Source organism: Pelodiscus sinensis, chromosome 18, assembly GCF_049634645.1.
Source record: "Pelodiscus sinensis isolate JC-2024 chromosome 18, ASM4963464v1, whole genome shotgun sequence".
NCBI lineage: Eukaryota > Metazoa > Chordata > Testudines > Trionychidae > Pelodiscus > Pelodiscus sinensis.
In genome coordinates, this window is record NC_134728.1 from 30,733,597 (window position 1) to 30,759,707 (window position 26,111).

General features: G+C 55.8%; 1 protein-coding gene across 1 annotated transcript; it reads right to left on the reverse strand.

The window, feature by feature from the left end:
• Positions 1-1,288: 1,288 nt before the first annotated feature.
• Positions 1,289-25,177, reverse strand: MYL9 (myosin light chain 9). Its single transcript, XM_006126676.4, has 4 exons — positions 25,032-25,177; positions 9,433-9,639; positions 4,696-4,857; positions 1,289-3,380 (listed from the first exon to the last, which is right to left on the reverse strand). The coding sequence occupies exons 2-4, from the start codon at positions 9,614-9,616 to the stop codon at positions 3,208-3,210; spliced, it is 519 nt and encodes a 172-aa protein (XP_006126738.1). The 5' UTR covers positions 9,617-9,639; positions 25,032-25,177; the 3' UTR covers positions 1,289-3,207.
• Positions 25,178-26,111: the final 934 nt, after the last annotated feature.

Here is a 26,111-nt window from a genome sequence, read left to right on the forward strand (position 1 = left end):
AGACACAGAAACACACAGACACACACACAAACTCCCTCAGATATATAGTAGACGAATATAAAAAAGTTGCTTGAGCCCCAGAAGCTCTTTCATTACAAATTAAGCACCATCCATCAGGGCTGAGACATTGGTGCCTACCATCTTGCAGCCCAATGTTTGACATTAACGAGTATTTGCTATTGCAAATATTCTACCAGGTCTGGAACCGTGGACACTGAAATAGAGTTTACTGTGGCAATGTCGAATCAGCATGGTGGCAGGTGCAGCACTTTGGACCCTCAGAGCTGTAGAGAAGGGCATGTCTCTCTCAGCAGGTTTTCCCCTCTCTTAGGTGATTTAAATGGACAAACTGGCAGATTTTCAAATCAGCTCCTCATGTTTTCAAACTGCCTCTCATCTTAATGTGCTGTAAAAGGAGTGACCGGCTTCCTCAGCTGGCAAGGGCAGACCATGAAGCTAGGTTGCAGGAGCAAAAATGTGGGGTGAATGCTCAGACCTTCCCAGCTAGCATATAGAAGCAACTCTGCCAGAGAACGTGGTGCCACGAGGGGAGGGGAAGTTGGTGTTGGACACCCACCGGCAGACCCATCTCTCCGGTAGAGACTGGAGGCTGCACATCTGGGCCCATCATTGGGAGGATGAAGTGGAGAGTCCAGCAGAGGGCCCTTCCCACCTCCTGATGTAACAGATGACTGCTTAGGACAAGCGGCGAGGAGTCCTGTGGCACCTTATAGACTAACTGAAGTGTAGGAGCAGAAGCTTTCGTGGGCAAAGACCCACTTCGTCAGATCTGACGAAGTGGGTCTTTGCCCACGAAAGCTTATGCTCCAACACTTCAGTTAGTCTATAAGGTGCCACAGGACTCCTCGCCGCTTTTGCAGATTCAGACTAACACGGCTCCCCCTCTGATGCTTAGGCCAGCGTATCGTTTTAGGAAAAGTACCCCTTTAAAAAAAAAAGTACCTCCAGTACCTACAGTTTTCAGACATAAAATGTTTTTTCTACCATTGCAACACATTTGTTTAAACAACTTAATCGTAGCCAGGCAGGGGAGGTGAAGTGATGACAGTTTTTAGTGTAAAAAGAACAAAAATAATAAAGTGCTATAAAACTTAAAACAAAAATTCCATTTTCTCCAAATTTCAGTTGTGTTGGTGTACCCCCAGACTCCTCTCAAGTACCCATACGGGTATTCGTAACCACTGTTTGAGAAACACTGGCTTAGGACAAAGGCAGAAATCACCATGCGCAGTAACACAAGAAGACCCGGTAAATAAGGGATCAGCACTCATTTGTATTATAGCCTTTGTACTTTATAGATAATTTCAATTTTCTGAATCCCTTACATCACCGATTCTAAAGCCACAAAAACATAATCAAATAGAAAACAAAACAAAAAACAAAAAAGAGGGAGCAGTTGTATATTCCTTTCCTTGTCACTCTTCTTTGTACAGGGTGAACCTCTCTAGCCTGGCACTCTGGTCCAGCAACATCCGTGGTTCGGCATGATTTCAGTTAGCTGGATGTCTACTTATCAGGGGTGTGGCCAAGCTTCCCATGGTCCCATAAAGTTTGTTTACAGCCCCCAGCCCTGGCTCTCTGTGTTCTGTGCTGTTATTTAGCTCTGATTTACCCCTTCATGTCCTCTAACAGCCCAGCAAGCAGGGGAAGCGTTGGGAATGCTGCTAGACAATACTGACCTCCCATGGCCCGGAAAATTCTCTGGTTCGGCACTAGTCAGACTCCAAGGGTGCCAGACTAGAGATATTCAACCTGTGCCGGATAATAACTGCTGGGAAATGAATGGAGAGGGTCTATATGAGTTGATGATTCCCTGCATCTTATGTCATATACTCTGGGAATCACACTGGATAATACACAGTGGGGCAGTGTAAGGAGAGAGAGTGATCAAAGCCTGTGTGTAAGGGTGGGAAATGGCTGTCTCCCGGAATGCAAGAGGTTTTCTACTCTAGGTACCCAGCACTGCACAGCTGGCGAGGTGTGTCTCAGGGAGCTCCTACCTGCCTCTCAAGCCTTGGGTAGGTACCGAGATGGGAGGCAGGACCCGGACGTGGCGAGACCAAGGCTCCTATCCATTCTGGCAGATCCCGTGTTCTGCTCTCTCTCAGCCCAAGCGTAGTGTGCACGTCGGGAGCCTCCATTCATTCATTCCAGTGGGGGACAGGCCCATATTGATGGCAGCAGCTGTGACTGGCTTAACGTCACGGAGGGCTCCTGTCTTAGAGACCGCAACACTGGGGAATGTCAGCCCTGAAATGGCAGGATAACCGCTGGGGATTGTGGGTAAACATTGCCATCAAGGCAAAATGCAGGGCAGGATGTATTGTTCTTCCTGGAGAGGGACTAATTAGAAGCACAAATATGAGTCCCCAGCAGACTGGTTTGACAGCACAAGAACGCGTCCTACAAGATTTGTACATGGCAAAGCCATCCCATGAATACTCCATCCCCCCCCCACTCTGCAGAGAGACCCCGCCCCCTCGTAGCTCACTGGCAGCCCTGCAGGGTCTGTGCCAGACAGCCGGGTCGTGGGGAAACACACCCGGGTGCCTGTGCTCTGCTAGGCTCAGGTGAAAGGTGCTAAGTGCAAGTCAGGAGTGCAGAGCGGGGTGGAGCAGGCAGGCAGGGCCGCAGCGAGGAGGGACTCCCAGTGGATCAGACTCCAGCATGAGCATGCTCTCAACCAGAGGGAGAGGCCTGGGGTGGTCTGGCTGGGAAGAGATTCTGCAGCCAGGGGCTAAGCAGAAATCTCCGCAGGGCCCTCAGGTGCTGCCACTCTGGCCGGCCGTGGCACATTGCCAGATTCTCCAGCACTTGGCGGGCGGCGCCATGGTAACTATCCCCTCCCCTCCGGTCACTGCTCCCACGCAGCGCTCGAATTCGGGAGGCCAGATCTGTGGGGGGACGGGAGCCACCTGGACTGGCCGGCAGCCAACCATGGGAACGAGTCTAGGAATGGCTGATGTGCTCGAAGGGCTGAGGGACGGGAGCATCTTCTCCTGGGAGGGGCATTGGTGAGTGGGCCAGCGCGTCCCTAGGGCAGAGCAGGGGCAAGGCCCCATGGCTTGTGCTTTCAGGCATTTCCCAAGGGATCGGCCTGCTGGGACTCTGGCCCAGAGGCAGCACGGGTGCTCGGGGGGAGGGGCACAGCAGGTGTACACAAGGTGGGGTGGGCGCCTCTCTGCTCTAGTCATCCTTGTCTTTGGCACCGTGCTTCAGGATGCGGGTGAACTCCACGTAGTTGAAGTTGCCCTTCTTATCGATGGGGGCCTCTCGGTACATCTCGTCCACCTCCTCGTCCGTGAACCTGTCCCCCATGGTGGTGAGCAGCTCCCGCAGGTGGTCTTCATGGATGAAACCTGAAAGGGAGGATGCACGGCCGGGAGGAGGCAAGATGAAGGAGGTGGAGTCAATGCAGGGCCTTGGAGCACCCGAGCAAATGCAGCGGAGTTCTGAGCCGGCCCTTTGCAAGGCCTGGCCAGGACGACTCGCAAAGTGGAACAGGGCGTTTCTAGGAATCCAAGATGCAATTGCACTTCCACATGGACCCGGTCAGCTCTAGCTACGTGGTGTGGCGGTTACTGGGGTCCAAGACACCGGGCTGCAGGTGTTACCCATGGCACCCCAATGGAATAAGACCTGTTGCAAACAGGTGGCTGAGGGTTAGATCAGACCCCTTAGTGCCCTCTGCCCCGATCAGCTCAGTGTGAAAGCGAGTGGCCGCACAGGGGGGTCACACTGCCAGGGTGAGCCATGAAAGGGGAATAGGAGGGTCCCAGAAGCAGGGATGTGAATGACTGGTCGCTTCCCTGCCCTTGCTGCCTCTATCAGAAAAAGACAGCAAAGTGTGTGTGTGTGTGGGGGGGGGGGTGGAATGGGAGCAGAGGGGATGTTTCAAAGTGGCAGCGCTGCATGGAGCCCGGGGTCAGCTGGGGACTCCCCCAATGACCCTGGGCTCCCTGCAGCATTTCAAAGCGGCAGCGCTGCATGGAGCCTGGAGTCAGCTGGGCGCCATGCGTCACTGCCACTTTGAAACGCCGTAGGGAGCACAGGGCCAGTGGGGGACTGCTGGAGTCCCTCACTTGCCCTGTGCTCCCCACGGCGCTTTTGCCTTTGAAGCATAGCAACAGTCCTGGGGCTCTTACTACATTTTGAAGGCAGAGGCGCCTTATCGACTAATCGATGCAAATTGCATTGACTATTCGATTAGCCAAATAATTGACATTTTACATCCCTACCCAGAAGGAGCCCAGTCTATCAGCACGCACCCCCCAGCGGCTGCAAGCAAAGGCACCGTCATGTCTTTGCTCTACAGACACACCAAGCAAAGGCAGGGGTGCTGAACGCCACTTTGTGAACTTGCCAGGCTTTTGAACTAGGGTGAAAGGCTCCTCTGTGGGGCTGGGCACTGGATGGACCCCAAACCTGCTCTGAGATCCCAGATGCCTGGCTGAGGCCCAGAAACTCAATGGTACAAAGGAGCCGTTCTCTCTTCTGGACCTTCAGCCCTGGGTTCAAGGCAGCCGCCCTGGATAGCTCCCCACCCCCAACCTGGGAGAGCACTGTTGCTCGTTCCACTGGCTGGCCCAGACCAGACCAGCCCAGAATCCCTGGCTGGCATGGGCTGATGGCCCCGCCAGCCGGGCCCCGCCAGCCGGGCCCCGCCTGCCGTACCTGTGGCGTCCTCGTCGAAGCAGGCGAAGGCATTGCGGATAACGTCTTCTGGGTCGGTGCCATTCAGCTTCTCTCCGAACATGGTGAGGAACATGGTGAAGTTGATGGGACCTGGTGCCTCGCTCATCATGCCCTCCAGGTACTCGTCGGTGGGGTTCTTCCCTGCCATATGGAACCAGCACAGGGTGAGCCTCTGCGCTCTGGGGCTGCCCAGCCAGGGGACTCTGAGTGCTCGAAATATGACTCAAGCCTCATGCTGCATGGGGATAGTTGTTCTCCTGTTTACATGTGGGGAAACTGAGGCACAGAACTGGCACAACTGGCCCATGGTCACCCACCAAGTCAATGAGAGAGCCCAGAATAGAACCCAAGAATCCTGACTCCTGGGGGCCTTTCTGGATTAGACAAGCCCAAGACACCGAACTCAATTGTCAGAGGCAGAAACGAGGCCCGGCGCCCGGCCGTTCATTGGTCTGGGGAGAAGGGACCGGGAGCGAGCTGGATCTTTCTGTGCAGGGAGATAATCTGGGACCTTACGCAGTGCCCCAGTTGGCCCTCAGGAGGATCCCCAATCTGAGTCTTCACCATCCTTCCGTCCTAACTCCCATTTGTCCTGCCTGTACGATAACGGCAGCAGGTAACGTCGGCAAAAGCCCCCAGTCCCTGTCTCCCAGGGAGACGGAGGCACTCAGAAGCCTGGGCCTCACTGGATGTCAGTGGCCCACGTGTTGAAAGGGATTTAGGCACCTCGCTGCCCAATCCCCTTGCTGATCTGAGCCGGAGGCCCCTAGGGATTCACTGGCTCGTCTGCCCTCCCCGAGGAGCGCTGCAGCCAGGCGCACAATGCAAAGTCGTGCTTAGTTGTGAATATTTATTTTCACTGCTCCAGGCGCTCCTGGTGACGGCCCGTGGCACCCACTTGCCACAATCAGGCCAGCCTGCGTGTCCCTGCGGTGACTCTCAGGCTCCTGCCGGCCCACTGGAGGAAACGGCCCGTGAGGCTGCGGAGCCTGCAGCTGGAGCGCTGCCGTTCGCCTTGTGGAGAGGCAAAACTCCTGGCCCGTGTCGCCAAGGAAGTTCAATTAACTAGCAGAGCGGAGGGAATGCCGATGTGCCCCTGGCTGCCGCCCAGAGAGGGGGCGACCCTGTCTGAGCAGCTGTTCTTCCCCCAAGCCCCCTCTTTCAACTCCGCATCCACCCCCTTCCCCCAGCAACTGCCAGCCTGCCCACAGCTCTCTTCCAAAGACAGGCGCCACGCTCAGCCCCTCGTGCCCTGGCTTGTGCGTGCAGTGAGGTGGGGACGGTCTGGGGGAGCTTTGCGCCTGGCTGCACTAGGGCTTCCGAACAGGTTTGGTAGCCAGGTCAATAATTGACAGAGCTCCAGGGCGGCAGGAAGGGAAGAGGAGAGAGGAAGTTGAAACCTACCTGGCCTGCAGCTAGGAAGAGAGAACTTTGCTTGGAATGCTTGGAGGGGAGCCTGCGCTTGGCTTGCATTTGCATCTCCAAGGAGACAGCCCCGAAGCCTCCTTCCTCTCCAGCTCAGGTTGCTGCTCCCTAGAAAATGGCTGCAAGCTCTAGTGCTGGCACAGGGTGGGGGCGGTGGGGCGGTAATAAGAACAAGGCAGCCAGCAGCACCTGTCGGTCTGCGCAACAAGACACCAGCAGCAATAACACTTAGTGCTTCCGCGGACCTTCACCCCTGGTCACAGGTCACCTCACTGAGGAGGCAGGGGAATCATTGTCCTTTTTTTAGATGGAGAAACTGAGGCACAGAAGGGCATGACTCGTCCAAGGTCACACAGCAACGTGTTGGCAGAGCTGGGAATAGAAACCCAGGTCTTGCCACCCAGCTCTCTGGAAATAACCCCATGGTGATTTCTGAGGGTAATTTGGCCTTCCTTGTGGGTCTTGGCATTTCTTTTGAATGCAAGCAATGCGGGGGATGGGTAGTTCTTCCAAAGACCCTTGTCTGCATTAAGTTTTGTCACTTTAATTATAGTTATCCTTCGTGTGGTGCAATTCTATTGTTATAAAACAGCCTCATCCCACTGCAACAGCCTGCGCACTAGGCTTTATGGCTGGACTGTGTTGGTTGATACATGTGTGTATGTGGCGCTGCACACCTGTGTCTGCCATGCTCACGCCAGTGTGCTTTTCAAGTGCCACAGGCAAACAGCTGAGAGGGGGGGGGGCTGCGCCTTGCACATGGAAGAGGTGTTGTGTGTGCGGGAATGTCTAACTGAGAAGTATCAGCATGAACTACTTCACCCCTGGCACTTTAAGGAGCAATCTCCAGTTATTCCCCCCTCCCGCTTCCCGCTCTCCCCATCCCTGCTGGATTGATTTGAATGGCTGGGCCATGGGGGTGGGCCATGGGGGTGGCTGACTGGTTCAGCACATATTTGGGAGGGGTGTGTCGGCCTTCTAGTACAATGGAAGGGGAAGAGATTCAAGGCTGAGACCCAGCCGGAGTGGGACAGGAAGGGAGGTCTGCGCGGCATCTACCACAGTGGGGCCCAAGCTGGAGGCGTCTCAGCTGCAGTGTTAATGTACAATAATGCGCAGCCTTTCTGCACTCCCTCGCCTGCAGCGTGGGCCGCGAGTTCCAGGGCCTGGCTCTGTTGCACAGCCAGGGTCCGTGTACTTAACCCCAGGGGCAGATGAGAGTTTTGCGGGGCCCAGGGTGCGGGGCCTATTGAAACGCGGGGCCCGGGGTAGCACAACTGCGCACATGCGCCACGGCCACAGCCGACAGGTAGTAGCACGTGCGTGGGGCCTATTGAAGCACGGGGCCTGGGGCAGCCGCCCCGCTCGCCCTGTCCTATATCCACCGCTGCTTAACCCTACCTGGCTTCTCTCTGATAACCCAGAGCCCTGAAACAAAGGACAGGACTATGCAGCACTTTAAAGACTAACAAGAATAAAGTGCTGCATAGTCCTGTCTTTTGTTTCAGCAAGACCAGACTAACACGGCTGCATCTCTGTTACTAACCCAGAGCCCTGCCTGCCCTGCAGTTTGACCTGTGCTAGCAACAAAGGGAGTCCAGATCCATAAAGTATTAGTATGGACAGGGGCTGCATTTACACACACCTCTTTGGGGCAGAGATGGGGAACCCAAAGCACACCCCTGTGCTGGGAGGCTCTGCTGTGCTCCAGGGATACTCAACCCCTGCCTCCCCGCCTCTCCCGGCCCCGGCATTCAGCCTGAGAGTTTTAGCAAGGGAAGGCAGGTGATTCGCAGCCCAGACTGCACTGGAGAGGGGCCCCTGCAGGCTGCCTCAGGAAGTGTTCTGAACTGCCGCACCTCCTGAGTTGTGTTCCCTCCATCCCCCCCCCCCTGCTTCAGGAGCTGACTGCGTACCCCCCAGAACTGGCCCCAGTCACCAATGATCCACAGCCAGGGAGCAAACAAAGGACAGATCCTAGAGTAAACCAAGCACAATCACAGTCTTTACAGCCACTGTGGCTCAGACTGTGTTGTAAAAAGTCAGGTCACTGGTCCATAGAACCCCAGGTGGCCGTGGTGAGGGAGGGAGCAGAGTTTTGTGTGACATCCTGGCTGTGTCTACACTGCAAACTTCTATAGAAAAAAGATACGCAAATTGCGAACCGCAATCTGCATCTCTTTTCCCGCTTTTCTTCCAAAAGAGGCTTTTCCGACATTTGGCCAGTCTACACCGGGCCAATTGTTGGGAAAAAAGCCTCTTTCGGAACATCCCTTCTTCCTCATAGAGTGAGGTTTACAGGGATGCCGCAAAACGCATCTGCTTTTCCAAAAAAATTTTCAGAAAAGCAGACACGTTCCTTGGACGTGGCACAGCTTTTCCGGTATACCTCTGGCATCCTGGAAAAACTCTGCCATCTAGATGCACCCGCTGTCTAGCCCAACTGGCAGAAGAGGAAGAGAGAGATCATCCGCGTTAACACTATTGAACGGGTGGTTAAAATCCAGAACTCAGCCCATTTCCTTGCCGAGGTGGGACTGTGGCAGGAACTGGGCTGGCATTTTTTCCTGTTCCTACCCTAATTTGTACATCTATCCCTGAAGAGTGTGGTGGCGAAGGAAGAGAAGTAGCAGAACAAAAGGGTCTGCCTGCATAACCCATAACTAACACTGTAGCTGTCACCCCAGTGGCTAGTGCAGGTGTAGCGGCTTGAGTCTGCCCCTTTAGTTCAAGGTTTGCACTTTCAGATTCAGAGCTCAAATTCTTCCACAAGTTGATCTGAGGAAGTGGGTCTGGCCCACTAAAGCTCATCACCTAATAAACCATCTTGTTAGTCTTTAAAGTTCTGCATAGTCCTGTCTTTTGTTTCAGCAAGACCAGACTAACACGACTACATCTCTATTACTACAGCTCCTGGGTGTGATTCTTAGTGACACACCAGCCAAGGGACAGTGTTACATCTGTAGAGGGGCATTTTGCACAGCACAGCTGTGCTAGTGCAGATTCCCAATGCCGACACATTGCAAAAGTGACTCCCACAGTGGCAAGTCACTTTTTTCACTAGGTTAGCTCACCAACACGAGGGGTTTGCACTGGTGCAGCTGTGTCAAGTTTGCTTTCCCAGTGCAAAAAGTTCCTGGAATAGTTAAGCCCCCAGCCTGTATTCTGCTCTGCTGCCCGTTGCCCTGAGGGTTAATTAGGAGGGAAGGGTTGCTCCCTGTTCCCAGAGCCCAGCTCCGTTAGCCTCCTAGCTGACCACTGCAGGCACCCTGCTGGACTGGCACTTGTTACCTAAGGATGCCAGCATGTCATGCAGGTCCTCCTTGTCGATGAAGCCATCGCGGTTCTGGTCAATCATGTTGAAAGCCTCCTTGAACTCCTGGATTTGCGACTGGTCAAACATGGCAAAGACATTGGAAGTGGCGCGCTGGGGGCGCTTCTTGGTGGTTTTGGCCTTGGCTCTCTTGCTGGACATCTTGGCAGCTGGGGCTTTTCCTCCTGAGCAAGACAGGGGAAGCAGAAAGGAGACTGAGCAACCACAGAAGGAGACAGAATTGACAGGAATGGAGAGGCACCCTGCATCTGAGTGAATGCAGAGCTGGGGGTGAAGCTCTGTGAGTTCTGGTCCTGCCCATGCAGCCAGATCAGTTGTTTAACTGCCCTTCCCCATTGGCAAAATGGGGATAATCGCATTTCCCTAACTTTCTCCAGACAGGAGAGGGTCTGATTTAATTAATTAGCTGGTAAATTATTCTGCAGTCATTGCAAAGGGGTGATGATTGCAGGGGATGCTAGGGGTGACTGCACCCTCTGAATTCAGCTTTGCTGCAACTGGTGCACGGAGCCAAGAGCAAACACCTGGATTTTCTTCCCTCCTTGAGGAAGGCCCTGAATTCCAGTACTGACCCCAGCAGGTAAAACAGTTCCATGTGTATTTCAGCCAATCATGCCCATTTGTGCTGTGATACAGAGCTCCCCTTCCCCACCATGCATCTCCTTATAGCTCTGGGGCGGAGTGAGGCTGTTTTCTCTGGTTCCAGGGGGGCATGGTCTGGAAGGAGACTCTGCTCTTACATGTAGTGGGGCAGGTTAGTTATTGTGATGGAAGGGGTATTGTGATGCTCTGGGTTTCCTGGTACATTCTGCAGAGTCAGCCTGCAGCAAAGCAGGATGCGTGGGGTCCCCTGCCATACGGAGCAGCCCGCTTTGTCCCGTTCTGTTTGGGTCTTGCACCTTAGGGTTCTGAGTTCCAGGAAATGAAGTCACACCCCGGTGCCACCTTCTGACGGAGTGTTCAAGGGTTTTTCCTCCGTGTGAACAGAACTGCCACCGCCTGATGTGAGGTTCCTCTCGGGTAGCACCAGCACCAGGCCTAGCCATGGTGGGAGCACTGCTGTTGGCTTGGCTCCAGGGTCGTCTGAGCTTGCAGGATTAATGGTTAGAGCACCAGCGACCAAATTAACACTCCCACCTCTAGCGCTTACAGCTGCTGAGGTGCAGGCCGAGCTGTTCAGTGCTCCCCTCTCTGTATGTACCCTAGCCTTTTCCTAGACCAGCCGGGGTGGGCAATAATTTTAGCTGGGGGGGGCCACTTCAGAAATTTTTAAAGTGGCCCTGGGCCACCCCGAAAGGGGCGGGGCCCCAAGCAGAAGGGGCGGCGCCAGGACACTTCCGTGCTTCCCTGCCCACAGACCCTAATTGGCCTGGGGGTGGGGGAGCACTGAAGTCTTTGCCTTGACCCCCCAGAGAAAATCGCCAGCTGTTCAGAACAGCTGGCAGTTCCTTCTAGGCACCAGAGCCTCTGCTAGCGGAAGGAGACTGCACGCACCTCCTCCGCCCCCAGGCCAATCAGGGTCTGTGGGCAGGGGACCGTGCAAAGTCCCTTGCTCCCTGCCCTGACGGTTGACTCTAAGCACTGCACATCCCCGGCAGGAGAGGAAACTTTGCGTGCTTCCCTGTGCCCCGATGGGCCTGGGGGTGGGGGAGCGACAGGGTGTGCAGGGGCTGGATCAACCGCTTGGCGGACTGGATTCAGCCTGTGGAGGCCTTTTGCCCACCCCTGTCCTAGACCTTTTCCAGACTCAGGTCTTACTCTGACCCACCCATGCCCCCTGCTGATCCGAGCACCTTTAGAAGGTGAGAAGAGAAAAATACTCCAGGAACCAAGCTGGCAGCCTTCTTGACCTAGGTCTGCCCTTGCAGCCGCTCCTTGTGGGGGGCCCCAGGGCTCTGGCAGTACCTGCCAGTCTCAGACTGGCCCCAGCAGCGCCACCAGGCCGCCCCACCCAGCTACAGGTGCTTGCTAGCGGGCGTGTGGTGTTACATCAGTGTCTTGTGCGACGAGTCCCCCTCGCCCCTCCAGGGAGCTTGCCAGACTGGGCTCCTGTTGCCGCTGGTATGTCCCCCCCACCCTGCGCGTGTGCCTGAATGCAAAATGTGGCCCACTCTTAGCTAGAAGAGCCCTGAGCAATAAAGCCGCGTCTCTCAGGACCCCGGGGAAAGGGGGCTCCGTGGTCGAAGAGGGTCCAGTAGGTGGCATGCTGCACAGATGCCTGGTCCCCCAAGCCAAGGGCAGCCCCCAGGTCAGGCAGGGTGTCCCCACGGTTAGGATCCTTGCCTGGAGAGGGTAGACTCCCCCCTCCCCTCCAGCCGCTCCATCACCCAGCCCCAGGGCACTGTCTTGTCGTGGGCTGGAAGCCCACAAAGAAAGGCGCTCAACCCAGGCCGGGCTCTGGGCCGCGGTCCCCAAGCCTGCTGGGAGCAAGCAGGAAGCTGGTTATCTGCTCCTCGCACATTCCTAGCATTCCTCTCCCCTCCCCCTGCGCTTTGTGTAGCCAGGCGCCAGGCTTGCCGCGCGGGCTCATCCGCGTAGCGCAGGGGTCCCAGCAGAGCCAAGGGCTGAGGGGATCCGGGGAGGGGGGCTTGGAGTTACATTCAGGGGCCCTAATGAGACCCCCAGCCCCCTGCACAACAGCCAGCTGCAGCCACTCTTGCCTTGATGGGCTCTGCCAGGGTTCTCAGCTCGCCCCCGCTGCCCCGTCCATGTCCCTGGGGGGCCACGGGACTCAGAGGGCAGCCCTGCTTCCCCCAGCTCCTGAGCGCCTTCCTGCCAGGACCTCCCCAGCATTTGCCATGGGGCTGTGCTGTTGTGGCGGGCCTGGCCCCCCGTCCAAGCCCCACCAGGTCTCCTGGCAACGGCCCTGGCTGCCCATTGCCAGGGGGTTACCCCCTTTGTTGCTGCCGCTGCCGCTGCCCCATGTCTGCCTGGTCATCGGTCCTGCACTGGCCACCTGACTCTCTGACACAGGGGCACGGAGCCTAAGGCCCCCAGTTGGCCTGGGTCTGAACCCTGAGGCTCAGGGCTCCCCCCCAGCATTGAGAGCCCGCATGGGTCCTCCAGCCCCTCTGCGCCCCAACTGCCAGCATCCCCTGCTTAGTGTGCTCCGCTGATACATGCACCTTGCTCCCGGATGGACTCCCCACCTGCATGGTCCAATCTGGCCACCTAGGGCCTGAGGCCTCAGCCAGTCAAGGTGGGCAGATGGCATCCTTGATTGAGTCCCACATGGCTTCACGCTCCACCTGCCAGCTGAGGCAGTGAGCCAGGCTGGTGCGCAGAGGACAGGACAGGGGACACCTGCCTCCCCAGGGCTCTGTTCCTTACTGCCACGGAGAGCTGTGAGTGGGGCAGGAATCCCGGTCAGGGTGCGTTTGCGCCCCACAGTGGCCGGTAGTGGCCCTTGTATCTGGAGTGCGAGTTTCAGTCACTGCCCAATGAACTCACATAAAACACACCAACACCCTGTCATCTGGCAAACACTTGTCAAGGGCCTCCGCTCTGTCTCTGAGCTAGCAGCTGTCCTCCTCCGGACCTGCACAGCTCCTTCAAACGGGCTTCCACTTGTTACTGTGCCAACACCTAAACCACGGACTGAACAGAGGCTCTGGATTGATGGCTCTGTCCCACCTTCAATTTTCTGTAAGCCAGCACCTTCCCCAGGGCTGGGTGCTCCAAAGCGCCTCGCTCTCCCCAAGAGAAGTTGCTCCAATATAAAGTGCTATCTCACCCACCTTGTCTCCCTTCCATCCTGGCACCTGCGACAGGCAGGGGAGACTCTGGCCCAATTTGCTATTCAAATGTAAAAGGTTAACTGCTTCCCGGTAAGTATTAACCTACCAGCATGTTTACCCAGTAACCGGTTCACCAAAGGGCTGGGTGCGGGGAACAACTCCCAGGCAACCAGAGCAGTTCCCCACCCACAGTGTGACAGGACCCTAGCCAGCTGGAGCAGCCTGTGACAGGACTCCAGCTGTCTGGAGGAGCCTCCCCAATCCCCCCAGCCTGCGACAGGCTGGCTGGACCCCAGCTGCGCGGTTAACCAGTTAAATAATTACAATTGTATTGTTTAACCAGTTAACTGTTTGTAATGGATATTTACATCCCTCTTCGCTATCACCAGGTCCTCCCACTCTTCCTTCCTGCTCCCTACTCCTCCTCCCTGGCACTAGAGGGGTGACCAGAAAATACACATTAATGTAGGGCAGAAAGTCGTGGCTTTGAAACGTACTTTCATAGTGCTGGGAAGCAAGAGCGGGACCTTGGAATTGCTTCGGGAAAGAGCACAAGTAAGCACAAGCCAAGGAGTGAAACCCGGCTCTCCTGGCCATCCCTCAGCGGAGTACTCCAATCGCCACCCCACTGGCTAGCACGGGGGGGGGGGGGCTTTCCCTGGCCAGACCTGCCACCTGGGCCCAAGACACCTGCCTGACAAAGGAGCCTTCAAACCCAAATGGTTCTGTGGAACGTTTTGATTTTCACCAATTGGCATTTTCCAAATAAAAAATGTTTGGTAACAAAATCCTAAGCAGCTCTGCCTCTGTAGCTCCCACCTGACACCTGGGTTCCCCCCAGCTCTCCCTTCTCCTGGCATGCTCCATTCCCTTGCTGCCCCAATCCACCTGCCACCGGGCTAGGGTTGCCAGGTGTCCGGTTTTCTACCGGACAGTCCAGTATTTGTGCCCTCTATCTGGTAGAAAATTCAGAAAATACCAGCCGTGTGCAATGTCCGTTATTTTCTGAATTCCCGGCTGGGCGCCGGACGGAAGCCTGGTGGGGGCGGGGGAGGGACTGGGAGGCAGAGCGCGATTGGTGCTAGGAGCCTGTGGTCATGTGCAAAAGCCGGGGGGGAGGCGGGGGCTGGGACACCCAGCCACTCCCCCCGCCCGGCTTCTACTAGCAACTTGAGGGAGTGCCTGCTGGGGGCGCGGCCCCTTGCACTCCGGCTGCTGTCAGTGTCTGCACCCCGCCTCACCAGCTCTGCTTCCCATCCCCCTTCCTCCAGGCCCCCCCTATCTCCTGTCCAGCCCCGCGGCCCCCGACCCTCCCCAGCTCTGCTTCCCGGCCCCCCTTCCTCCCAGCCCTCCCATTCCTCCAAGCCAATCCCGCAGCTCCCCCCAGCTCTGCTTTCCATCCCCCCTTCCTTCCGACTAGCCCCGCGGCCCCCGGGCCCTCCCCCCCCCCGCCAGCTCTGCTTCCCATCCCCCTTCCTCCGGGCCCCCCCCCATCTCCCGTCCAGCCCCACGGCCCCCAACCCTCCCCAGCTCTACTTCACGTGGGGGTTTCTAAGGTCTCGTCTCCACACAAGCTTGCCACGGCGTGGTTGCGGGCAGGCTTCCAAATGGCGCCGTTCGCCTGAGAAGGGTTTGGTGCTAATTTGAGAGTGTCGTGTAGCAGCTCAGCACAAGGCTCTTCCGTACTGACTTCAGCACCACTGCCTGGAGCCACCGTTAAGCCAGCACGCAGGCACCCACGTGGGGCCTGGCACCAGAGTAACTGACTTGATTGTTAAACTAATTCACCTCCGCCAGGGTGGAGACAAGGCCTCGGTGCAGTTGCTAGGCCTGCTCAGCAGGAGCGAGCACTAGGCCCACAGTGATAGCAAGTTCCAAGCCCAGCTGCCGAGCACAGCAAGGGGGCCACCCCCAGCAGAAGCCCGGGAGCAGCTGGAGGAGTTCAAGGCTGCGACACGCCTCTCCCTCCTTGCGGGTAAGAGCCACGGGACGGTCAGAGCCCTGCCAAGCCACAGATCTCCACGGCTCATTTTTGCAGATACAAATGTTGTATCCGCATAGGGCTCTAGCCACTCTTATGTTTGCCACAGGCTGGTGTCCCTGATGGGTCATAACTGCTTCCTCTGCCCCCTCCAGGGCAGGAGACAATAGTCCAGCAATGTTACCAGCCAGTTAGTTGTAATAATGTGGGGCATTATATGCTGCTTCACACAGGTGAGTCCTCCCAGCTCCCCTGGAGAAGTAGGTCGGGATCATTTCTCAGCTCCCCATGTTTTGTATCAGGTGCATTTCACCCCATTTTGCAGATGGGCAAACCAAGGCACAGTCCCATATTCCAAGCAGCCACTCATTTTAGGTGCCCAAACGGAGATGTCGAGGGCCTGATTTTCAGAGGTGCTGTGACCTCACGCCTGCCAGTGGCGGCAGAGCGCAGCCCCTCGGAAAGCCAGGTCACTTCCCGGCAGGTGTCTCAAGTGGGGCACTCAGGATTAACGCAGACATTGAGCCCCACATTTCCAAGCAACGTGCCTGGCATAACTCAACAACCACTTGGAGAGACAGGATGAGAACTGGGGGGCCTCCTCCCTCCGCGGGCATGGAGCTGGGGCGCAGGCCTGCTGGCTGATCAAGTTCAGCATGGCCTACTGGTTAAAAACACATCAGGAAATCTGGGTGCTGCTCACAGCCTTCCACATCATGACCTTGGGCAAGACACGTCACTGCTTCCTGCCTCAGTTTCCCCATCTGTAAAGCGGGGTTGGGAGCACACACCCGCTGAGCAGAGGCTGCAGCTGAATTCATCCCTGTTTGCAAAGTGCTTTGAGCTCCGGGCAGGGCGTGCAGAGTATTGGTATGATTGGTTCGTGCCCCTTGGCAGGGAGTGGGACGCAAGGCAGTTAAGGCACCATGTCATGTTGCATTAGGCAGCACAATGCCATGATGCCATTCAGTGCTCCCTGCCAGGAAAAAACACCCCGGCTGCTCCGGCCACCTCGTGTGAGATGCTCTGGGAAAGGCGGTCAGCGCGCTGCACCCGGGATACGGCTGTTCACCAACCTGAGGTGGTCTCTGGCATAGCCAGACCCCCTAGGGCTGCGTTCTCCTCAAAGCCTGCAGCTAAAGGGAGACAGGATGCCCCTAAGGCAGGGGAGGCTGGCCCCACGTGATGGACTGGCACATGGGTACTCGTCTCTCGCCTTTCCTGCCACCCTGTGGTACAGCTGCCACTGTCCAGTCCCTCGCTCCTGGTTTTTGTCCTTTCCTTCTGTTTTCTTCCTGCTCCTCTGTGGTGTATTTTCCCCTCCTGCTCCTCTTCCCTTTCCCAGCCGGGCTGCGCTGGCAGGTGGTGCGAGGGCAAACAGGCTGCATGGCTCTGAACTGCCTTGTCATCGGGCACTGCCACCCTGCTGCTGGGCCCTCGTCTCTCCCCAGCATCCTTCGGGAGCAGCCTCTTTGCACGGGAGCTGGGGGATGTGGGGCAGAGCAGGCCTGCGAGCCCCAAGCACAGGTTACCACTGTTACATGCCTGCACCGTGGTGCCGTCCGACATGGCTAAGGAGCACCCACGTATCACACTGGGCAGGGTGGTAGGGGGCCCAGCAGCCTCCTGCTGCTTCCCTGAGCCCCGGTCCGCTCAGCCAGCCTCCTACCATATGTGCTGCCTTCCTGCCCCAGTCCCCAGCCCTGGGCTTTGGCGGATGAGGAAATGCCACCGGCGACCGTGGTGTCTGGGCAGCCCGGGGAGTGGTTCCGACCAGGGAATGGTGCTGCGAGTTAGCCCCTTTCTGAGGAATGACGTGACGTGTTTGTGACCCAATCCCGGGACACAGCTTCCCTCGGAGAGATGCCGGCTCATCTCTGGCCTGGGGGCTGCCCTGAGCCTGCTGGTATGTGGGGGCTTCTCAAGGCACGAAGGCCAAGTGCAGGGGGAAGGCGTGGAGCACATAACGGTGACTTCCCAGAGAGAAGCTCTTTGCCCTCTTGCTGGGACCCTGGCTGTGCAAGGGGTGCACCCTAGTATAGTCACCCCCTGGTGTATTCACCCACAATGCCAAGCAACTTTGGGGGAAGGGCTCCAGAGGGGCAAGCTAGAAGCAGCTCAGCAGAATTCCAGCTCTATGATTCTATGAGGGCCGGGGGCTGGACTCGACCTCTCGAGGTCCCTTCCAGTCCTAGTATTCTATGATTCTATGATTTATGGACCATCCTGTGGCCCTGCAGCCACTGAGCTACTGAGCTGGGCTGACAAACTGGGGTAACCTGTCTTCGCTCCTTGCCCCACCCTCCTCGCTGGTTGCCTTGGGATTGGGTGTCTAATCAGGGCTGAGTTCTGTGCAATGCAGTGCGCTCAAGGGACTAGGTGGGTGAGCAGGGGCTGAGCAGCGGAGGGAAAGGCGTCGGAATAGGGCTGCCTTGCATGGCAAACGCCTTGGCTGTGACTGGCTGTTAGCACCAGGCCCAGCCCAAAATGGATAGGGCAGTCCCAGGACCATGTCTTCCAAGCTGCCCTCTTGGGCCACTCAGATTCCTCCTAGAACACTGGCTCCTTCCCCGAGCCCACAAGAAGACGCTAAAAAACAGTCACTTAAGGAGAGACCATCACCTAAGAACCAAGCCAGGGGGGCGAGTTGTATGGGCCTGTGGTGTCCTGGCTCTACCAAAGTTCGGGGCCAGGTCTCTCCCGGCACCTGCCGCCCCCAGGGCTGTGTCTACATTGGCACCGTTTTCTGGAAAAGGGATGCTAATGAGACCAGTCGGAATTGCAAATGCCGCGGGGGATTTAAATATCCCCCGCAGCATTTGCATGAACATGGCTGCCGCTTTTTTCCGGCTCGGGGTTTTGCCGGAGAAAAGCGCCAGTCTAGACGGGATCTTGCGGAAAATAAACCCTTTTCCGGAACATCCCTTATTCCATAAAAGGGTTTATTTTCCGCAAGATCCCGTTTAGACTGGCGCTTTTCTCCGGCAAAACCCCGCACCGGAAAAAAGCGGCAGCCATGTTCATGCAAATGCCGCGGGGGATTTAAATATCCCCCGCGGCATTTGCAATTCCGACTGGTCTCATTAGCATCCCTTTTCCGGAAAAGGGTGCCAATGTAGACACAGCCCAGGTGATTTAAAAGGGCTCTAGGCCACCACCCTGGCAGCACAGCGGAGCTAAAGCAGCTTCCTGCCCACCCGCTCCACACCACTTCCAAATCTGGGGTCCCAGATGGGGGGAGTTGTCCCTGCCCAGGGCCCCACTGCGGGCAAAGGGAGGCGTGGGGGAGGTGCCTCCAGACAGTGATGCATGGAGATCCCCTGCCCCTCGCCCTCGCTTAGACGCCACTACAAGGAGTTACTCCAGGTAAGTGCCACTCCCTCACCCCCGAGCCAGTCTAGAGCCTGCACCCCAGCTCCCTCCCTCCCCCTTCCTGCACCCTACCTGCCTCCCCAAATCTGTACCCCTCATGCATCCAATCCCCTGCCCCAGCCCAGAAGCTGCCCCCAAACTCCATCCCTGAGTCCTCCCCCCTCCCGCACAGCATCCAAAATGCCTCCCCCTGCCTGCACCCCCATGTCCTGCCCCAGCTCAGATCCCACGCCCAGCAAACTCCATCCCAGAGACTGCAACCCTCCCACTCCCAGGCTCCCTTCCAGCACCTCAGATGCGGGGTGGGAGGCAGGACGTGGCCCCACTCTGGGCACCTCCACAAACTGTACAAACCTGCCACCCCCGGCACGGAGATGTGCACTATCCCGCTCCCTCCTGCTTGCTGCCCCCGCGCCTCATGCCCCCGGGAGATTGTCAGGCTTGTCGTGGCAGAGCCAGTGGCGACCCGCGTGCCTCGGAGGGTGCTCCACACATGCTGGGGCCCTATCCCAGCAACCGGGGGTCCCGGTGGCTGCAGAGACTCCAGTCTGCCAAGGGGGGAGTTCAGCTGAGATGCACAAATCCGAAGCCCCGTGACGACACTGCCTAGGACGGGCATTGGACCAGGCCTGAACAAGGCTTCCAAAGAACGCTGCAAAAGGGAGTCGAAGGCAAGGAAAATGCACCCTGGTTGCTCCCTAACCTTGTGAGTTAACCATGTCCAGATAGCTACCCCGCCCCCGTGGGTCAAGCAGCCTGGCTCGGGTTTCCCTGCTAGACGCAGAGCTTTTGATGTGCTTTTGATGGCGCAGAGCCCTGCTGCTCTGGGCCCTTTGACCAACACGTTCCCTGGCTGAATGCTCAGGACCGGGGCCGGGCTTGGCTTGCTCACAACTTTTGAGCAATTTAAAGCAACAGCCGAAGTCTCCGCCACGCCATGTTCATGGAATTCCTGGAGGGTTTTGGAAACAGACCCGCCCTATAAATGAGTCGCTGAGCCGTGGAAGAGCAAGTAGTTTACCTCAGCTGCACTTCAAAGCATCTACCCGTCACCGTCAAGGGGATGCTGTCATCCGGGCCCCCCGGAAAGCTGAGCCCACTGCTGGCAATGGTCGTTAAGAGTGGGGTCTCGTGAGCAAGGGCTGGAACAGCTTCATGAGTCTGTATTACACTGCTGTGGTGGTTAATGGCTAGTTGCGCGAGGCAGGAGCCCTCAGCCAAGATGGAGGCCCCATGATCTGAGGTGCTGCACAAACACCAGGCCCCAAAGAGCTTGCAGGGCTGTATAATGAAACAGAAAGGAGGGAGGGGAAACAGGCACCAAGCACTCTACAATAGGAGGGAGAGGGCTGACCTGAGTTGCCAAGCCCTTTAGCTGAGTGGGGATCTGCAGTTAAATGGTGAACAATCTCCGCCTTTTAGAGGTAAAGTGAATAAGTGAGCTTCAGTGTTAGCCTGTCATTGAACTGAATGGGGAGTTCACACCTCTGAGAGCCATTGTTTCAAGAGGCCTGTCAATAGACTCTGATGTGGCCTGTTGTCCCCTCCTCTGGGTATATTGTAGCTCCATAGCTGCCACCCCCTGTCATGAAAGCAGTTGGAGATTTGCAGTCAGGTGTAGGGGTCCCCTGGGATCTCAGCTGGAGGTTTTGGGCTCAGACAAATCCACAAAGACAGGAGGGGGAGAAGAAGAAAGTCACCAACAGTAATTAAGCTGCTTCCTGTCCTCTGCCCTGATAAGAGGAGAAGGAAAGGCAGTCGGGGCTGGACTGGACTCCCTCAAGCCTTGTCTCCACTGGAGAAACGTTGCCATCCTTTTCCACTACTTCAGAGGGGAGCCAAGTGAGACTACCAGACTCCCGCGCTGTGCCGCCAAACAGCTGATCGGCACAGCGTGGCAGCCATTTTGATGTAAATGAAGCGGCGATTCTTTACATCGCTGCTTCTTTTCCCTATGTCTAGAAACCTCATCTACATGGCTCCATCGACGGAGCCAGATAGTCTAGACATATCCTTAGAGACTAACGAAACATGTCGATGGGTTCATGAGCTTTCGTGGGCGCAACCCACTTCTTCAGATGACACCTGAGGTGGGTTGTACCCACGAACACTCATGGTACCATCGACATGTTTGGTTAGTCTTTAAGGTGCTGCAGGACTATTTGCTGTTTTTTAAGTTTTCCCACTACTGCCAGCCCTGGCTCAGCTCCAGCAGCGTGGGCAGCATCGAAAGCCCCAGGTAGGTGGCCCAGTGGGTGCCACTGGTGGTTTTAACACCAAGTCGTCTTAACGGCTCAGCGTAGCTCTAGACCACAGGGTTGTCTGTACCCGCAGTGCTTAGCCAGCCACTGCTACCCTGGCGCTGCACTGGTGGCGTTCATTCAAAGCGGGCTACATGGCACCGTGGGAGGAGTACAGGACCAAGCAGCTGGACCCCCAAGTGCTAATCCTCACTCGCTGTGTAGCCCAGGTCAGGGCACGTCCCCTCCCTGGGGCGCAGTAAAACGGGGCCGTGGCAGCCTCCCGCCCAGCGATGGGAGAGGAATTACTCCTGTGAAGGCCGCACTGATGATGTAAAGGGGTATAAGCTGGCTAGTAGGAAGTTTAGACATGAGATTAGACGAAGGTTTCTAACCATTAGAGGAGTGAGGTTCTGGAACGGCCTTCCAAGGGAAGTAGTGGGGGCAAAAGATCTATCTGGTTTCAAGATTAAACTAGATGGGTTTATGAAGGGGATGGTTTGATGAGATAACATGATCTTGGTAACTAATTGACCATTCATTATCAGTGGGAAATAGGTCAATGGAGGGATGATAGGAGTTACTGTAGAGAACTTTCTGGGTGTCTGGCTGGTGAGTCTTGCCCACATGATCAGGGTTTAGCTGATCACCATATTTGGGGTCGGGAAGGAATTTTCCTCCAGGGTAGATTGGCAGAGACCCTGGAGGTTTTTCACCTTCTTCTGTAGCATGGGGCACAGATCACAGCTGGAGGATTTTCTGCATCTTGGGACCTTCAAAGTATTTGAAGGCTTCAATATCTGAGATATAGGTGAGAGGATTATTCTAGGAGGGGTGGGTGAGATTCTGTGGCCTGCACTGTGAAGGGGGTTAGACTAGATGATCATAATGGTCCCTTCTGACCTTAAAGTCTAAGAGTCTATGAGTCTACAAAGGTTGCTAATCCGTGTGCAGGCTGCCAGCACCTCTTGGGGAAAGAGACTCAGGGCAGATTAAGGGGGTTGCTGATACAATAATACGCTTGTCAAAGCTTTCCCGAGTGTGAAGGATCCACACTCACACTGGGCTCTTCTACATTGGCCCCCTTTCCGGAAGGGGCATGTTAATTTCAGAGATCGTAATAGGGAAGTCCGTGGGGGATTTAAATATCCCCCGCGGCATTTAAATAAAAATGTCCGCCGCTTTTTTCCGGCTTTTAGAAAAGCCGGAAAAGAGCGTCTACACTGGCCCCGATCCTCCGGAAAAAGCGCCCTTTTCCGGAGGATCTTCAAAGTAGGAATAAGATCCTCCGGAAAAGGGCGCTTTTTCCGGAGGATCGGGGCCAGTGTAGACGCTCTTTTCAGGCTTTTCTACAAGCCGGAAAAAAGCGGCGGACATTTTTATTTAAATGCCGCGGGGGATTTAAATATCCCCCGCGGATTTCCCTATTACGATCTCTGAAATTAACATGCCCCTTCCGGAAAAGGGGCCAGTGTAGACGTAGCCACTGTGTTCAGAGGGCATGATCGTCCCTGATGCAGGGAGCGTCGCAGGGCAGAAACCATCAGGGACTCATCCCAGGGTAACACAGCCAGCTCCCTCGCTTGGGGATCCTTGGAGAATGGAAGCCCAGCGGTGCCCCTTGCTGTCTGTTATCCTTGAGTGGGATGTCACATGCAGACTCCAGCTGGGCTTTTCCTGGGTTGGCTCCATAACGAGCAGCTCCCCTCCGCCCCTGCGCAGTATCAGCTGTGTAGACGGCATCTGGCTAAGGCTAATTCTTTCTAAATATGGAGGGAAAGGACCCTGTCTTTTCTGTGCCTCCATGGCGCCAACCCTGGGCAAGACCGTTGGGAGCCAAGAACCGGAGCCATATTCCTGTGGCCACCTAGCGAAGGTCTGAGTGCAGCCGGTGGGAGCAATGGGTGGCTGGGGGCTAGTGGCCACTCTGCTCCCAGCAACCGGAAATTGCCTTCCACCTGTGGGTTTTACCTGTTGAAGGGAGGGGCCTTTGGTGCCCTTCTCTTGGCCATGCAGAAGACCCTGAACTGGATTTTTGTTCCTTACGAGAAGGAATTCTGGGCCACGGCCACGAGGGGAACCTGGCCCCGGCACATGGCAGAGGACCATGATGTGGGTCAGTGCTTCATTTGTAATGAAAGAGACGCTGGGGTGCAAGCAACTCTTTTACTTCCATCACTGCTATTGCAAGCCCAGAGGGGCTGGGCTCTGAAGTGCCAAGCTCTGGCACAAATTGAGCACCATAGTGAGGTGTTTAACTCTGCCCACTGGCCACACTGCACGCCAAGAGTGACGGGTAAAGAATGTAAATGCCCCGGGAAACACAGCAATCTGTGGTAACCAGTGACGGTCCTCCAGGGCACCACGCACCGGAGAATGCTGCCCCTGCCACCTCTTGCGCCGAGGGTTACCCGTTTAAGAGCCTTCCCGGCACTATTTTAACACCCTTCCAACACTCCCGCATGCAGACACCCAGCAAGAGGCTCACTGGAGGACTCATCTGGGACTAGGAAGCCAGCCAGATCTCAGGTTCTGCTGGGCACTGTCTGAACAGGACAAAAGTTACCCAGGGCTGTGGACACTACAAGAGCTCCTAGGCGCTTGCTATGGAGATGGAAAGGGGTTGCAGTAAATCTACTCCCTCGAGAGGTGACAGCTCAGTGAATTGATGGAAAAATCCTTCCATTGACCTAACTGTGTCTACACAGGAGGTTAGGTCGACCTAACCAGCAAGCAAAGTTTTTCAGAGCCTTGAGCAATGTCGCTAGGTCGACCTAAGTTTCATGTGTAGACCAGGTATTGGGGCTGAGGGAACAAGAGAGAGGTAAATGAAGGTTTTCTTCCTGAAAAAAATGTATTGCTTCAGGTGGCACAATAGATCACCGAGCACATCGCTGAGGGGACTTTGGGCTTGCCCAAGAGAAGGCAACGTGCATGTTTGTCTTGTCTTGTGCCGGATGCAAGGGGCCATGGGAGAAAACTGCATTCCAGACCAAAACGAATCTCGCCCCAGAAACGCAGAGGCAAGCCCCAACAGTGAGCTCCAAGCAGGCGGAAAGGCCCAGTTCAGTTAAGTGCATTGCCGTGTGCTCCAGACACCGCCCATCCAGGCCCCCTTGGACAGCTCAGTTGACAGCTAGATTAACACTTCCTGGGAGAAGCTCCCTTGACTAACTAAGGGCTCCATGGTCACTAGGAAACCCCACGGGAGAGCACAGCCTGTCAGTGATCTACTGCTCTTCTCTTCCCTGCTATGGCCACGGAGCCCGGCTGTGCAGCCTTCACTCACACACTGGGACTGTCTGGAGGACTCTGCTGCCTGTTACTGCCACTGTCTCCCCTCTGTCACATCCCAGCAGTGACAAGGCTGGGTGGGTTCACCCGGCTGGTCTCGCTCCCTTGGCACGCCTGCCCAGCTTCTTTGCTGCCAGAAGCAGTGTTGGTAGGTGAACACCCCACAGCAGCGCATCACCACACCATACACCTGCCCCCAAGAACACGCCCTGCTCCAGCGTCTTGCCTGAGGAAAGGTGAGAGGTTAAGCAGCTGGAACGTGGATCTAGGCAGTCTCAGACAGGACAGCCTGGAATGCAAATCTCTCTACTGGCAACTGGCATGGTGAGAAGACAACCAGCAAAGTGTATGCACTCCTCAAGCTCCCATCCCCTGATGATGGCTCAGTTCTGGGGTGTGGAGCACGTCCCAGGCCATGCCAGCTGCATAGGAACTCAGACATTGGTTTATTTCATTTCCTTCCATGCACATTTAGCTCCCTAGACTGATAAACAATTAGCCAAGGCACAAACGAATTTCCTCCCATGTAACTCCTGACAGCACAGCCGGCAGCCTTCTTATCTGACTCCAACTTTCTTTCCTTTTCTATAATGAAATGCTAAAAGCACCAGTAACCCTCTGCCAGAAACCCCCTTCCTGTGGTGGAGGAGAAGTACTCACACAACCCATTACAGGAGATCAGAATCTATTTCAGCAGCCAGGGTATTCTTGACTGGTTTGCACTTCTTTCCCTGAGAGTTTCTGATGCTACGGAGCTCTGCTCTTGGTCCACTAACTGAAAACTGCGGGGAGCTTATAACTTGAGACTGAAAAATGTAAGTGATCAGTTTTCTGGGAATCTTCCCACACCCTCTGATTTCATCTGTGACACACTTTGGCTGCCCCCGGAAACCACACCACCTGGAAAGTGAATCAATGGAATAAGCCCTTACCTGTGTCAGAACCAGTTAAAACCCAGAGATCCCAAAGGCGTTTCTGACTCCTGCAAATAGAAGAAATTAACTAGCTGTTTTAATCTCCCTGGCTGGAAGGAGCTGGGTCATATGGCAAAGGCAGCCAATGGAGAATGGAGTTTAACTAAATTGTTCCCACCCACCCCCAAGGATTTGGCCATACAAGGCAAAAGAATGCTGAAGCGTGTGGCAGCAGCCCAGCTGTGGGACACTGGAGTTTGGGATATGAGAACAAAGTGGGGGGGAGGGCTCCAGAGAAGGAGATGATTCTGCCTTATATAGATGAAATGCTGACGGAAAAAGCAGCGGAGGGCCTGCAGCCTGGCGAGCGATGCTCTGCAGTGAAAGCCCAGCTCTGGGGGGAGATGCAGCTTCCTTTATAAGGGACTCGCAAGGAGAACTTCAGGTTGTTTTTTTGGGACGTGACTTTTAAACAAAGGTACAAAAATAAAAGGACGGAGCCTCCCTGCTGGGAGAGGTTTTTCCATTGCACAACTAGCGGGCAGGCGGTTCCAGCTGTTTCCTTGCACTGCAAAGGTGCTGTTTAGAAATGGTCGGGTTTCTGTGAGCCCCACAGCTAGCGCTCCTGCTTCATTACCTGGAGTGACTCCTGCTGTGAAACCTGAACTGGAGTAACTGTGAGCTTCTTCCGGGACAAGGTTCCCAGTGTCTATGGGCAGTTGAAGCACCAAGTCATCTGATGCTAGGGTGGCCACTCACGCATTCCTGGAATCCCAGACGCTCCAGTACTTCCAGGAATGCCGTGGGTCCACCCAGCTCCCCTCAGCAGCATGACCGCACACACAGACACGAGGTCATGCTGGTGGGAGCCACAATGTGGCATGCTCTGCAAGATGGCATCCCCATCCAACGCTGGATAGCATGATGCGATGCCCAGTTTTGTCTGAGTTCTGCATGGGGAGAAACCACCCAAAAAACCCAGATGGGTCACCTGCCTATCTAACCCTGGGGCTTCAAGTGACCTGGGGTGTCTCTTCCTGTCTCTGCCAATGGCTCTCTGGGTGACCTTGGGCATGTCCCCACATTGCTCAATGCTTC

Coding starts and splice junctions, on each gene's coding strand:
- MYL9 (XM_006126676.4), bottom strand. CDS start 9,616: ATGTCCAGCAAGAGAGCCAAGGCCAAAACCACCAAGAAGCGCCCCCAG. Junction 4,858..9,432: donor TGACATGCTGGCATCCTTAG/GTAACAAGTGCC, acceptor TCCATATGGCAG/GGAAGAACCCCACCGACGAG. Junction 3,381..4,695: donor CTTCGACGAGGACGCCACAG/GTACGGCAGGCG, acceptor CCTCCCTTTCAG/GTTTCATCCATGAAGACCAC.